We start from the raw sequence: 14,129 nt of genomic DNA, 5'->3' as shown, positions 1-14,129 counted from the left end.
TCTGTTAATTTTGGTAGTTATGATAATGGTATTGTGGTTTGGTAGATATTTTTAGAGATGTATAGTGAAGTATTTAGGGCTAAAATGTCTTGATGTCTATAATTGACTTTAAAATACTTCAGCAGAAACAAAAGATAAAGCAAATACAGCAAAAAAAGTTAATATTTTTTAAATCTATGTGATGAATATTAGGTTGTTCAGTCTTTGTGTTAGAAAATTTTATTAATAAAAAGACTAAAAAGAAAAAAATGCATGAGATTGAATATACTGGAAGTGTAAGAGTGAGAGTTAAATCACTGGTGGTTAAAAGGTGAGAGTTTAAATCACTGGTGGAAGGGCTGGGCATGGTGGCTCATGCCTATAATTTTAGCACTTTGGGAGGCCAAAGTGGGAGGACTAATTGAGGCTAGGAGTTCAAGCCCAGCCTGGGCAACATAGCAATACACTATATCTCAAAAAAAAAAAAGAAAAATTAGCCAGGTGTGATAATGCATGCCTGTAGTCCCAGCTACTGGGGGAGGCTGAGGTGGAAAAATTGGGTGATCTCAGGAGTTTGAGGTTACAGTGAGGTATGATTGTGCCGCTGCACTCCAGCCTGGTTGACAGAGTGACACCCTGTCTCAGAATGAATCAATGAATGAATGAATAATAAATAAATCGCCAGTGGAGGAATTGGCCCAAACAGGAGAGAAGTCAGCTATTCTATTATAATTTAAAGGAAGGACTGGGTACAGTGACTTATACCTATAATCCAAGCACTTTGGAAAGCTGAGGTGGGGGGATCGCTTGAGCCCAGGAGTTTGAGACAAGCCTGGGCAACATGGCAACCCTGTCTCTATCGAAAAAGAAAATCAGCAGGGCGTGGTGGTTCCCGCCTGTGGGCCCAGCTACTTGGGAGGCTGAGGCTGGAGGATTGCTTGAGCCTGGGAGGTTGAGGTTGCAGTTCACCACCACTGCACTCTAGCCTGGGCAGCAGAGTGAGACCTTGTCTGTCTGTGTCTGTGTCTGTCTGTCTGTCTCTCTCTGTCTCATTCACACACACAAGGAAGATGAGGAATATGCTGAGTCAGTTATGTATCTATAGCTTTGTATAGTAGTGGAAAATTGAAAAAGTTCATGTCTGATGGCTTCTACTTTATGATATAGATGGCAAGGTCATGTGCTGCAAGAGGGCTTGTGAGAAGGTCAAAATTTTGGAAAGATTGCAAATGAATTTAAATATTTGATAGCAAAAGCAGAAGCAGTGCATACAAAGCTGTGTAGGGTTGCCAGGTAGTTTTGAGGGCCCAGTTGAGATTGGTGATGTGAATTTGTAGTAGACTGATATGCCCCATTGTTTGTCTTTCTCAATCAATGTTTGGCCACTTGAGTGCTCGCTGAAAGAAAGTAGGTAGCTGATTTCATCCAGGGTTTTGCTTTTGCTGTTGAGTGTGACAAGATGGAAGGGCAGGCAGTCTGGGGTACTGTGAAAAGGCTTGAAGTGCTGGACCTAGAATGCCTGATGAAGTACTGGATGAAGCTTGGTTAAGAAGTGATGAGCCACAAACTCACTATTTTCCACATTGGACCCCTCATCTTTTTTCTTGTGAAGCCTGTATCCATGACTGCAAAGGGCCTGGGATCTTTACCTACTTACAAGTGAATAAATGAGTCTGTTATTGTTTCATGAGACTCCTTGGTCAGACACAAAAGATTTTATTATTCACGGGGAGTAGCATGGTGTGATCCTGCTTTGTGTTGATTGCCTATGTTCCCCAGTGCCCACAGGGTGACACAGGTAGGCCCACATGGATGCTGCACATGCACTGGATTTGCATCACAGCCTAGAGACACTGAGCTTGGGGGTTTTACCCCTTTTACAGTAAATAGAAGTCATTCTGCTCTTTGTCTCCTGAGGAGACATTGTCTTATTCCTTGAGGTTGCATGTTGCAAAACAATCCTGAGAGATGGCCCAAGTAACAGCCACTAGGGACTTGTATTCTTGGCATTCCAGCCAGAATGTGCAGGAAGGGCCAGGGTCTGTGACAGATTGCCTCTCCCGTCATCCCATCAGTGCCCCATCCACAGAGTGATGGTGGTGAGGGAACTGCTTTTTGTTTCCCATTTCTCTTCATGGTACCTCCATCCTTAGGGGCACTCAGCCTGGAAATTCTCATTCATTTGGTACAGATCATAGTCTGTCCCAAGTAACTCTTACTACAGGTAGCTCCTGCTTTAGAAGGTCACTGGTATGTGTGTGTGGCTTTGGGAAGGACAGCAGTGGGATGGGTAACAGGTAATTTTTAATATGCTTAAAAGTTCTGAGACCCAGGCTGGGCTCAGCGGCTCGTGCCTGTAGTCCTGGTGCTTTGGGAGGCTGGGGTAGGAGGGTCGCTTGAACCCAGGAGTTCAGGACCAGCCTGGGCAATATAGCTAGAACCCCATCTCTACAAATAATAACAATAATGGTAATAATAATAACTGCAAATTTTTAAAAAGTTCCGAGGCCCGTTGATAGTTCTTTCTAGTATGTTAGCAACTTAGTAGGAGGGGTGTAAACGAGTTCTGCTTACCCCAAATTTTTTGGGACCCTAAAAATAAAGAGCTATCAAAATCAATCAGAGTTCTAGGACTTTTGGGCCGGGGATATCTCAGGAACCGTCAGCAAGGGCAGCTAAGGTTGTGACTTTAAAGAGCCTGCATGCTGCTTGTCTTCAGTTCAGCAGAATGGTATTCCAGACCGGCTGTAATCTGTCCAGTCGGGCCCTCTCTGAGATGCACACTAAATTGTTCGACAGTCAAACTTTATCAGGGAATGGTGAGGACTCATAAATAAAAGATGGAAACTTTGGATAAACAGAGAAATACGCCACAGTATTAAATTGGAAATGGAATATTAGAATGATTTTAGTTCTTCTGGAACTGTTTTATACCTTAATGCCATTCCAATCAATCCCCATACATTTATTTTTTAATTGGACAAAATAAATACATAGTGAATTCTGAAAGAATAAATAGATGCTGGTTTCTTTTTCTTTTTCTTTTTTTGTCTGAACATAATAAACAGATGTTTCTACCATGGTTGATGTGATTGTAGGATAGACACCAAAAACAAATTCTCTCTCATGAGGGGAATCAATCTTTTATGGGAATTTGAACTTAGGACAGTCATTTTGGGCTACAATCTTGACCCAAAAAGATATAAGCTTGGGTTTTGTACTTAGGGGAGCAGAAAAAGTCATTCTGTAGAAAGAAAAAAACCAAGGAAGAGAAAAGAGACCAGGGAGAAAGAATACTCCCAGTTTCTAGCCTCTAGTGTCCTTTAGAGGCAGTGATATTCCTGTCTTCTGGTTCTCGGATTCATCCTAAATCCTTAGAATGAATATTCCTTTATTTGTTAAGCTATTTCAGGTTGCTTCATTTACTGGAGACCAAAGTATCTTAAGTGATGGGGATACGACAAAGAATAAAGCAAACAGAGACCCCGCCTCAAGGAACTTTACATCTCCTTTTTTTTTTTTTTTTTTTTAAAGACAGAGTCTCGCTCTGTCACCCAGGCTGGAGTGCAATGGTGTGATCTCAGCTCACTGCAGCCTCCACCTCCCAAGTTCAAGCAATTCTTGTGCCTCAGCTTCCTGAGTAACTGGGGTTACAGTCATGTGCCATCACACCTGGCTAATTTTTGTATTTTTGGTAGAGTCGAGGTTTCACCATGTTGCCCGGGCTGGTCTTGAATTCCTGGCCTCAAGCGATCCACCCACCTCGGCCTCCCAAAGTGATGGGATTACAGGCGTGAGCCACCACGCCCGGCCCTTTACATCTTATCAGAAGGAAAGAGATCACAAATAAGTAAATACTTGCTGATGGTGTTGAGTCTTATAGTGAAAAACAAGACAGGGTAAGAGGAGCGTGTTTGGGTGCATGTGTGCTATCAGCAAAGGTCCCGCTGAGAAGATCGCATTTGAGCAGATATAAGGGAGCAAGGGATTAAAATATCAGGGACAAGATCTATCCAAGCAGAGGCAGGAGCAAATGCAAAGACACTGAGACTGGGGCCTGCTTAGCGTGTTCAAGGAACATCAGAGAGGTCTTTGAACAACTGGAAGAGAGAGAGTGTGAGAGTGATAGATGAGGTCAGAGGGGGGGTGTGTGTCTGTGTGTGTATGTAATGATACAGGGCTCTGTGGGTCAAAATAGAGTTTAGTGGAGTGGAAAACCTTTGGAGGATTTAAAGTGACTTGTATTTTCAAAGGATCTCTAGTTGCTCTAATTAGACCAGAGAGTAGTCGAGGGCAGTAGGAAGGAGACCAGGTGAGAGATGATCAAGGTGGTGTGGACCCAGACAGTAGAAGTGGAGGAGATCAGAGTTAGAACCTGGATAATTTTTAAAGGAATAACTGACATGATTTGCAAATGGATTCGATGAGGAGGGTATGATTAAAACAGGACTGCTCCCAGATTTTTAGCTTAAACTATTGTAAGTAAAGATGGACTTGCCATTTCCTGAGATGGGGAAGGCTTGGGGGTGAGGTGGGGTTCAGTTTTGAGGTACTCTTTGAGGTACCAATCCAGACATCCAAGTGGGGAAGTCTCTTGGTGTCTTCTGAACTATTGTAAAATATTTCTCACTGGACTCCATTCTGGTGCCAGTTCCGCATAATTCAGCCTTGAATACTACAACTTGCAATTTCTCCTCCATCGTCTGATCGTGTTCTTATATAAAACCCTTCAGTAAATAACCTCAATCTGTATTTACTAAGCATCTTTAAATTCCCTTAATAACTGACTACCTCCGTTGAATTTCAGAAGGTCCAAAAAGAAGTTATATGTCAGTGTTGTAAAACTAGATGAAGATGTAAATACAGAACTGAATCTTTCTCTTGTTCTCTGTTTTTTAACAGCTGTTTTCACTCATTAGCTCCTGAGGTAAACAAATTGAAAAAATGAGTGAACTGGAACAGTTGAGGCAAGAAGCAGAACAACTGCGGAATCAGATTCAGGTAAAACCTTTTCATTTCGGAATGTTAACACTTATTTACAGGAATCTACAAAATTTGCCTATTTATCAGTCTATATTAAATGATTTCGAAGGCTAGAAATGGTCTTTTTTCTCTCACATGTGAAGTAAGAACTAAGGTCTATTTGTGTTTATCATGTCTCGAAATAACTCTTCAAAATTCATTGCAAACAAGTACCTATGTAGAAGAATGACCTCTATGAAAGACAGACATAATTCTCTCTTGATTTACATGGCTAGAATCATAGATTTTTGGTACAAAACAATAATGTAGATAGTGTCACAATGTAATACACTAGGAAAATATTAATCTGTACATTAGATTGCAGAAAATCATTAGGCTGGGCACAGTGGCTCATGTCTGTAATCCCAGCACTTTGGGAGGCTGAAGCAGGTGGATCACCTGAAGTCAGGAGTTCAAGACCAGCCTGGCCGACATGGTGAAACTCCGTCTCTACTAAAAATAGAAAAATTAGCCGGGCGTGGCGGCATGCACCTATAATCCCAGCTACTTGGGAGGCTGAGGCAGGAGAATCACTTGAACCCGGGAGGCGGAGTTTGCAATAAGCTGAGCTCGTGCCGCTGCACTCCAGCCTGGGTGACAGAGCGAGACTCTGTCTCAGAAAAACAAAACAAAACTATTAGTGGCAGAATCAAAACATGTCTGACACCTTTTACTCTTGGAATCAACTCAAAACAGTAAGGATAAGAAACAACTACAAACTCCATCTTTAACAAAATTAAAAGACACTAGATCTTCAAAGCATAATAGGATGGGGAGGAGTTGCCAAATGCAGTGAAGCAGCAGCACGTGGAGATGCTCTGAGAGGAGGCGTCTGCGTGGGGAGCACTCTCTAAGAGACAGCACCACGGTCCCTTCTTTGGAACAATGGGAACAGATGCTTCCTTGGGCTTCATTAGCACTGAGAAATATCAAGGAAGGCAGAGCTAAAAATGAAAGGATATAGACATGCCATCTTGTAGGAAGCCTGGTGGTAAGCAGGGTGGAGGAAAGAGGCTTTGAGTTGTGAGTAGCCTGGCAGCTGCCTCCTCCTTTTCCCAGAGAAAAGTAAAGGCTAAAGCAACGTACAAGGGTAAGCAGGGAGAATCTCATAACTTGGAACACAGCTGCGGCTTTTCCCAGTTTGAACCTCTTGCAATAGCTGTTTCTGAAGAATTTATCTAATTTAAAAGTGAAGAGTAGGCTGGGTGCAGTGGCTCACGCCTGTAGTCCCAGCACTTTGGAAGGCTGAGGTGGGAGGTTTGCTTGAGACCAGGAGTTCAAGACCAGCCTGGGCAACATAAGGAGACTCATTAAACATTAAACAGAAAAACATTAGCCGGGTGTGGTGGTTTGCGCCTGTAGTCCCAGCTGCTCGGGAGGCGGAGGCGGGAGGATTGCTTGAGTCCAGGAGTTTGAGGCTGCAGTGAACCATGAACACACCACTGCATTCTAACTGGACAAAAGAGCAAGACCCCGTCTCCAAAAATCAAATCAAATCTCTACAAAAATGATACAAGAAGAGAGAAGAAAGGATTAGGAAAAACGGGGATGAATGAAGAACATTCACCAGAAAAGTGTTGATTCTGAGTGAAGTCATAACCAGACAGACTTATTGCCAGGAATTCAAGAAAGTTAATTATTTCGATGTGAGTAAGAATTATGAGTTGAAACCTTAGGTATCTGAATGAGTTGAAACCTTAGGTATCTGAGCAAATTTCAGAACAAAGGAGAGATTTGTTTTGCCTGGGATACTCACAGAAGGCTTTGCAGGCTCGTCTCTGAATTCGATGTTACTGCACCCACTAGAAGGAATTTCTGCCTTGTCTACTTTGTGTCACTTACTCCAGATGCTGAACAGGAGCAGCTGATTGGCTAAACCACGTGGCCACATGCCCATCCTCACACCGACTCTGTGAAGTCGATGGTGTTACTTCATTTAATAGTTCAGGAAGCTGAGGCTCAGTGAGATTAAATAAATTGCCAAGGTAACAGATCCAGGATTCAGACCAGGTGTGTTTTGCTAGAGCTTAAAGTGGGTTCTCCCAATCTTAGTTACTAATGTCCTTTCCTGTGACCTGTGCTGTAGCCATGCTAGTCTGGTTCCCTGAACAGGCATTACTCTTTCTCATCTGTTACCTTTTATCAAATTGTTCCCTTGGCCTGGAGTTATACTACCTCTGAGCCAATTTTGCTCTAATTCTGTTGAGTCCTAATCTTCCAAGAGCCCTCCACTTGGATTTATCATGTTTTTTTTTTTTTTTTTTTTTTTTTTTTTTTTTTTTTTTTTATTGAGATGGAGTCTCACTCTGTCACCCGGGCTGGAGTGCAGTGGTGTGATCTCGGTTCACTGTAACCTCTGCCTCCCAGGTTCAAGCGATTCTCCTGCCTCAGCCTCCTGAGGAGCTGGGTCTACAGGCGCACACCACCATGCCCAGCTAATTTTGTATTTTTAGTAGAAACGGGGTTTCACTATGTTGGCCAGGGTGGTCTTGATCTCTTAACCTTGTGATCTGCCTGCCTTGGCCTCCCAAAGTGTTGGGATTACAGGTGTGAGCTCTCGCGTCTGGCCAAGTTTCTTAACTTCACTGATGATCAGTATCTTTGCTGTGAAGCAAGAGTACCAGTACCCCACTTTATATGTTTCTGCAGAGGATTAAGTGAAATAACACATAGAGGACTTAGTCTACTGCCAGCAAGTGGCAGATTTTTACTCGTGCAGCATGTTGGACTTCTGTTATAGAGCTGATCACGGTCTGCCTTGTGTTGTAGTTCCTTGTGCACGTTTACCCCTACTGTTTGTAGCTAAATGGATAATTTTGTGTCTTAATCATCTTCATATCTCACTAGCATCCCAAGCACAATGTCGTGGGCGCAGGTGCTCACCAAATCATCTCCTCCCGTGATTTCAAGTAACCACATATATGTGAAATACTACATACTTTTCTTAGTTTAATTGTCACACTATATTTAAAAATCTTTCCGGCCGGGTGCGGTGCTCACACCTGTAATCCCAGCACTTTGGGGGGCTGAGGTGGGTGGATCACGAGGTCAGGAGATCGAAACCATCCTGGCTAACACGATGAAACCCCGTCTCTACTAAAAATAAAAAATAAAAAATTAGCCAGGAGTGGTGGCAGGCGCCTGTAGTCCCAGCTACTCTGGAGGCTGAGGCAGGAGAATGGCATGAACCCGGGAGGCGGAGCTTGCAGTGAGCCGAGATCACGCCACTGCACTCCACCCTGGGCAACAAAGCGAGACTCCGTCTCAAAAAAAAAAAACAAAACTTTCCTTTCTTCCTCCTCCCATCCAGAAATATGATCTATATTTTTACCTTACTATGGTATAAATACATGGTATAATATATATTTATTATGTGTTGTAGTAGATTATTTGTTTTAAATTTTAAAAAATGCAAATAGAGAAAACATTTTGTTTTCTTGTGTAATTGTTATGTCTTTGATTTGGAAAAAAGTATGTATCATCTTTCTCTTGCACAAAGATCTTACCAGATTTTGTGTTTCTTGTGGTGCTGGACAGTACGAATTCAGCCTTTAATTGGGAATACTTTATATTCTGGTTTTTTTGTTTGTTTTGTTTTGCTTTCTTTTTTTTTTTTTTTTCTCAGAGACAGGGTCTCACTGTTTGCCCAGGCTTGTCTAAAACTCCTGGGCTCAAGCAGTGCTTCCCCCTCAGCCTCCCAAAGTGCTGGGATTCTAGGCATGAGCCATCATGCCTGGCCTTATATTCTGTTTTATAATGGATAATAGTGTTCATAAGAGAGAGTTCTCAGTGTAAATAGAATCTTTGCATAATGTAATTTTGCACAGAACCACTGCTAACATATTTGTAGAATTCTTGTGTTCCAACATGATAATTTTTGTTACCAATTTTCACTGTAGTTCAGTAATTTCCATTTGCAGTTTTTAAATTGTGTTACTAATATTAATGTAAGCTCAATGAGGGCAGAGATTTTTGGTGTCTGTTGGTGCCTAGAATAGTGCCTGACACATAGTGTTCAACCAAGTTTTTTTAACAACTAACTAAATTTAAAAAGATAGTCTAAACAATGATACTTCATTTTCATGAAGCTTGAAGTCAAAGAACCTTTTTTAAGAATTTGGTCTTCAACTCTACCATTTTTGGAACATGGTCCAGGCCCATCACTGTCATTTCTGGAAACTCTTCATTATAGGAAAGTGGGCTACATTATTCCTTACCAGATGAGGTCTTTAAACCCACAATTTGGCTAAGAATGAAAAAATAAAATCATATGTTTTGTGCCACTGCTTGTGAACACCCTTACTTAGAAATATTCTAAGTGGTTATAAATAGGTTGAAAGGGCAGCCAGAAAGATCATGTCCGCCATCCAGTGTTTGCTGTGAGCTGAAACAGGCATTTTTCCCTTGGCTGACTGGAGCAAGTTGTCCATTTGGGACATTTAGTCAGCAAACATTGTGTGCCTTCTCCTTGCCCAGGAGTATGCAAGTACTTAAAACACTGTATAGGAAAAAAAAAATTGAAGAGGATACTACTGTAACCTTTGTGGAAAAAAGTTTCAGTCTAGCAGAAAGGATTTAATTGCATTTCTTATTTTTCTATGTGTATAAATCCTCTAAATTTGTTAACTGATAAATTTTTAAAAAACTGATTAAGTTTGGTTTAAAACTTTTTTTGTTTATTAAATATCTCTTTGCAGTCTTTAATTTTTTGTTAATTTCTGCTTCACCATCTTCCTTTTGATAATCCTTTTCAGTTTATATAAAAATTTGAGGTCTCTCAAATTTTTATTGACATCTCTCAGATTTTGTTCAGAAGAGGCAAATCCATAGAGAAATAAAGTAAATTAGTGATTGTTAAGGGCTGTGAGAGAAAAAGGAATTAGGAGATACGGGGTTTCTTTTTTGGGGTGATGTAAATGTTCTGTAATTAGTGGTGATGGTTACACAACATCGTGATACTAAAAACCACTGGATTATATGCCTTAAAATGGTTAAAATGGTTCGATTTAGGTTATATGGTTTTTATGTTAAAACATTTTTTAAAGATTATGTGGTATAGTGAAAAGTAAATTAGCAAATCTACATTTTCAAAAAAAGTATCACTGTAGTCATTCCACAGGTTTCTAAATGCATTATAATCATCCTTCTTTACTTCAGGATGCTCGGAAAGCATGTAATGATGCAACGCTTGTTCAGGTAAAGTTTTGTTTTTCTTTATTTCATTTTGGTAACTCATAAAATAATTTGACATTGAGGCAAATGACAGATCCTTGTATTAGTACTTAATTGAAAAAAGTTAAATGAAATCTCGTGTAAAAGCACTTTATAATTTGCCAAATGCTATACAGTGCGAGTGCTTTTTAAAATATATTGTTAAAATAGACATCTATGGAAAAATAAATGCTATACAAATATACCAACTATACCAACATGGTGAAACCTCATCTCTACTAAAAATACAAAAAGTTATCTGGGCATAATCCCAGCTAGTCGGGAGGTTGAGGCAGGAGAATTACTTGAACCCGGGAGGCAGAGGTTGCAGTGAGCCAAGATTGCACCATTGCACTCCAGCCTGGGCGACAGAGTGAGACGCCGTCTCAAAGAAAAAAAAAAAAATTATATATATATATGTACATATATATATGTATGCATAAGTATACACACACACACACGTGTATATATATAGATTCAAGGCCAAGCATGGTGGCTCATGCCTGTAATCCCAGTACTTTGGGAGGCTGAGGTGGGAGGATCACTTGGGGTCAGGAGTTTGAGGCCAGCCTGGCCAACATGGTGAAACCCTGTCTCTACTAGAAAAAAAATCAGCTGGGCCTGGTGGTGCCTGCCTGTAATCCTAGCTACTTGGTAGGCTGAGGCAGGATAATCGCTTGAACCTGGTAGGCAGATTTTACAATGAGCCAAGATCACACCACTGCATTCCAGCCTAGGACACAGAGTAAGACTCTGTCTCAAAAAAAAAAAAAAAGGATTATGTATATTTATGTATGTATATATGTATATATAGATTCATATAGTTTATGCTTCTTTTTAAATAGTTTCTGATTCTTTTTGGTATACCCGAATTAAGTGGTTTTTTTCCTTGTGAAAACTCGTAGGTTGGGAATGATATTAAGAGGGGTTAAGAAAACTAATATTTTAAAAATCTTTGGAAGGCTTCATGTTTAATTAATATTGATAATTATTATTAAGGAAGTATTTTATGTGCTTTACAAATATAAAATTGGCTTTCTTACAGTTAAAATTATAAATGTTTACTGTGATCATTTGCTACTAGATTTTTATTTGTGGCTGGCTTTTTATTAAAGCATAGAGGTTTATCTATTTTTAGTTAACAGTCTGCAGAAGGCATTCTTATTATATATTTATATATATTATTTATAATAGCACATAGGATTATTTTAAACTAATCATAATTTTCATGAACATATTGATCCCATAACGGCTCTGTGGAATTATATCTATTAAATTTCTTCGATTACTATAAATGTACTTTATGTTTGTTTTTTTCACTCCTCACTGTTTCTAGTTCAAGTTGTCTCATGAACCATGACTAAGGTAAAGAATAACATTTTTGTTGCTTTCAAAAGATTACATCAAATATGGACTCCGTGGGTCGAATACAAATGCGAACAAGACGTACACTGAGGGGCCACCTAGCTAAAATCTATGCTATGCACTGGGGATACGATTCCAGGTTTGTACCTGTCATTACCTGTCATTTTTAAACTGTCTCAGAATTATTTTCATTAAGGACTATCATTTGCATTTTCTTTGTTTAAAAAGAGTATATTCATGAAGCATTTGCAGAAAATGCATCTCAGATGAAGGAACATGTTGCTTTCACTAAGAATATTAATTGACTCTTTAAAAGTTAAAAAATTTTTAATATGGAATCCAGGACAACTGTTTAGAAGAGGATTCCTTTTCTTTGCAGTGGGACATTGCAGACATTCTGTGTTTTTTAAATATGCTCAAAGCATTTTTCTTGTGTATTAACTTTGAGATTTCAGTTAATAAGCAAATATTTATTCAACACCTTCTATGTGCAAGTTATTGGTTATTGCTATAGGTACTTAATACATAAATTTGCAAATAATGGAAATTACACCAAACAAAGTTATTTCTATTGAATACATCTTTTACTCCCTTGACCCCATCACAGAAAGGCGTGTACTTGAATGTGCAAGCTGACCGTCTGCAGGTGCAGGGGCACACGCACAGCTGCCACCTGGCCTGCAGTTACATAGATTGCTCATCACTGTCATTCACTATGTGTATAAGGCTACAGTGCAGCCTGTGCTTTTTCCATTGTCTGGCAATAGCAGGTGTGTCTGCTGCCACAGTGATTTACTTGTTCCTTTGATTTGGTTAATCTTAATGGGAAATGCCTAAACCGAGAAACTTCTGTTTTTTAATAGAAGTTGCACGTTTATTCTCTTCTCCCAGGAGACACTAAAATTGTAAAGTAGAAGAAGCCTCAATTGTTGCTCTAATTGGGATACTTGACCACAATAATATCGACATGTCATAAAAGTATACAATTGACAACTGACATAATGTCTTCATCTTTTTCTTTCTTTCTTTTTTTTTTTTTTTTTTTTTGAGACAGGGTTTCACTCTTATTGCCCAGGCTGAAGTGCAATGGGCGATATCGGCTCACTGCAACCTCTGCCTCCCAGGTTCAATGGCTTCTCCTGCCTTAGCCTCCCAAGTAGCTGGGATTACAGCATCCACAACCATGCCTGACTAATTTTTCTATTTTTAGTAGAGAGGGGGTTTCACCATGTTAGCCAGCCTGGTCTTGAACTCCTGCCCCTCAGGTGATCCAACCGCCTCAGCCTCCCAAAGTGCTGGGATTAATCAGGTGTGAGCTACCGCGCCTGGCCGAATATCTTACTCTTTTTCTTAAAGGAGTTTAAGATAAAAATAGTTTACCTGTTGATAAAGCAAATTTTTAATTCAAAATATAATAACATGAAACAGTGTTTATGGTTCTTGCTTTCCTTAAACATTTTCTCAAGACTGTTAATCTTCATAGAAAACTGAAAGTATCACCCAGGAACCTATCTCACATAGTCTTCCCACCCATCGTATTGTCAGTCCATTACTTAATGTTCTCCTTAACTCTTATGCTGATGATGGCAATTGATTTCTAAAGAATTTTCTTGGCCGGGCGCGGTGGCTCAAGCCTGTAATCCCAGCACTTTGGGATGCCGAGACGGGCAGATCACGAGGTCAGGAGATCGAGACCATCCTGGCTAACACGGTGAAACCCTGTCTCTACTAAAAATACAAAAAACTAGCCGGGCGAGGTGGCGGGCGCCTGTAGTCCCAGCTACTCCGGAGGCTGAGGCAGGAGAATGGCGTGAAACCGGGAGGCGGAGCTTGCAGTGAGCTGAGATCTGGCCACTGCACTCCAGCCCGGGCTACAGAGTAAGACTCCGTCTCAAAAAAAAAAAAATAAATAAAAATAAAAATAAAAATAAAAAAAGAATTTTCTTTAGATTCCATCCTATACGCCACTATCAGATAGATCTTCCCTTTTGTAAAACCTTGTAGTGATTGCTACCTGAGAACCTGATAAATTTATTTACCTCTAGGGAAGGTAAATAACTGGGTGGCTGATGATAGACCCAGGAAGGGGCCTTTTAAATTTTTTTCTGTATATCCTTTTTTATTTTTTGAATTTTACACCATGGTGAAAAATAAAAATTCCAAACAAGGCTGGGCGTGGTGGTTTATACCTGTAATCCTAGAACTTTGGGAGGCCAAGCAGGTGGATCACTTGAGGTCAAGAGTTCGAGACCAGCCTGGCCAACATGGTGAGATCCCATCTTACCAGTTGTGGTGGTGTGCACCTGTTAGGCCAGCCATTCGGGAGGCTGAGGCAGGAGAATCACTTGAACCTGAGAGACAGAGGTTGCAGTGAGCTGAGATCACGCCATTGGACTCCAGCCTGGGTGACACAGTGAGACTCTGTCTCAAAAAAAAAAAAAAAAAAAAAAATCCAAACAAAACGAATTTAGTGGCTAAAATTACTTAGGAGTTCATACTCTAGCTTAACAAAGCTTTCTGCAGTTTAAGCCCAGTCTGCTTTTCTCACCTTA

The 14,129-nt window shown here is 40.3% G+C and overlaps 1 protein-coding gene across 3 annotated transcripts in view; it reads left to right on the top strand.

Annotated features, from left to right (window-relative positions):
- GNB4 (G protein subunit beta 4) overlaps positions 1–14,129 on the top strand; it is a 59,148-nt gene that overhangs the window by 22,068 nt on the left and 22,951 nt on the right. The window contains exons 2-5 of one of the 3 annotated variants that reach the window (XM_045386600.3): positions 4,882–4,980; positions 6,849–7,011; positions 10,159–10,197; positions 11,610–11,716. In XM_045386600.3, the coding sequence (XP_045242535.1) occupies positions 11,622–11,716 (95 nt within the window). In that variant the 5' untranslated portion in view covers positions 4,882–4,980; positions 6,849–7,011; positions 10,159–10,197; positions 11,610–11,621. The remainder of the gene's footprint in view (positions 1–4,881; positions 4,981–6,848; positions 7,012–10,158; positions 10,198–11,609; positions 11,717–14,129) is intronic. The other 2 variants (XM_005546439.5, XM_015445549.4) reach the window with 2 other exon arrangements.

The sequence above is a fragment of the Macaca fascicularis genome, chromosome 2, assembly GCF_037993035.2.
Source record: "Macaca fascicularis isolate 582-1 chromosome 2, T2T-MFA8v1.1".
NCBI lineage: Eukaryota > Metazoa > Chordata > Mammalia > Primates > Cercopithecidae > Macaca > Macaca fascicularis.
This window is presented reverse-complemented; position numbering and strand designations above follow the sequence as displayed.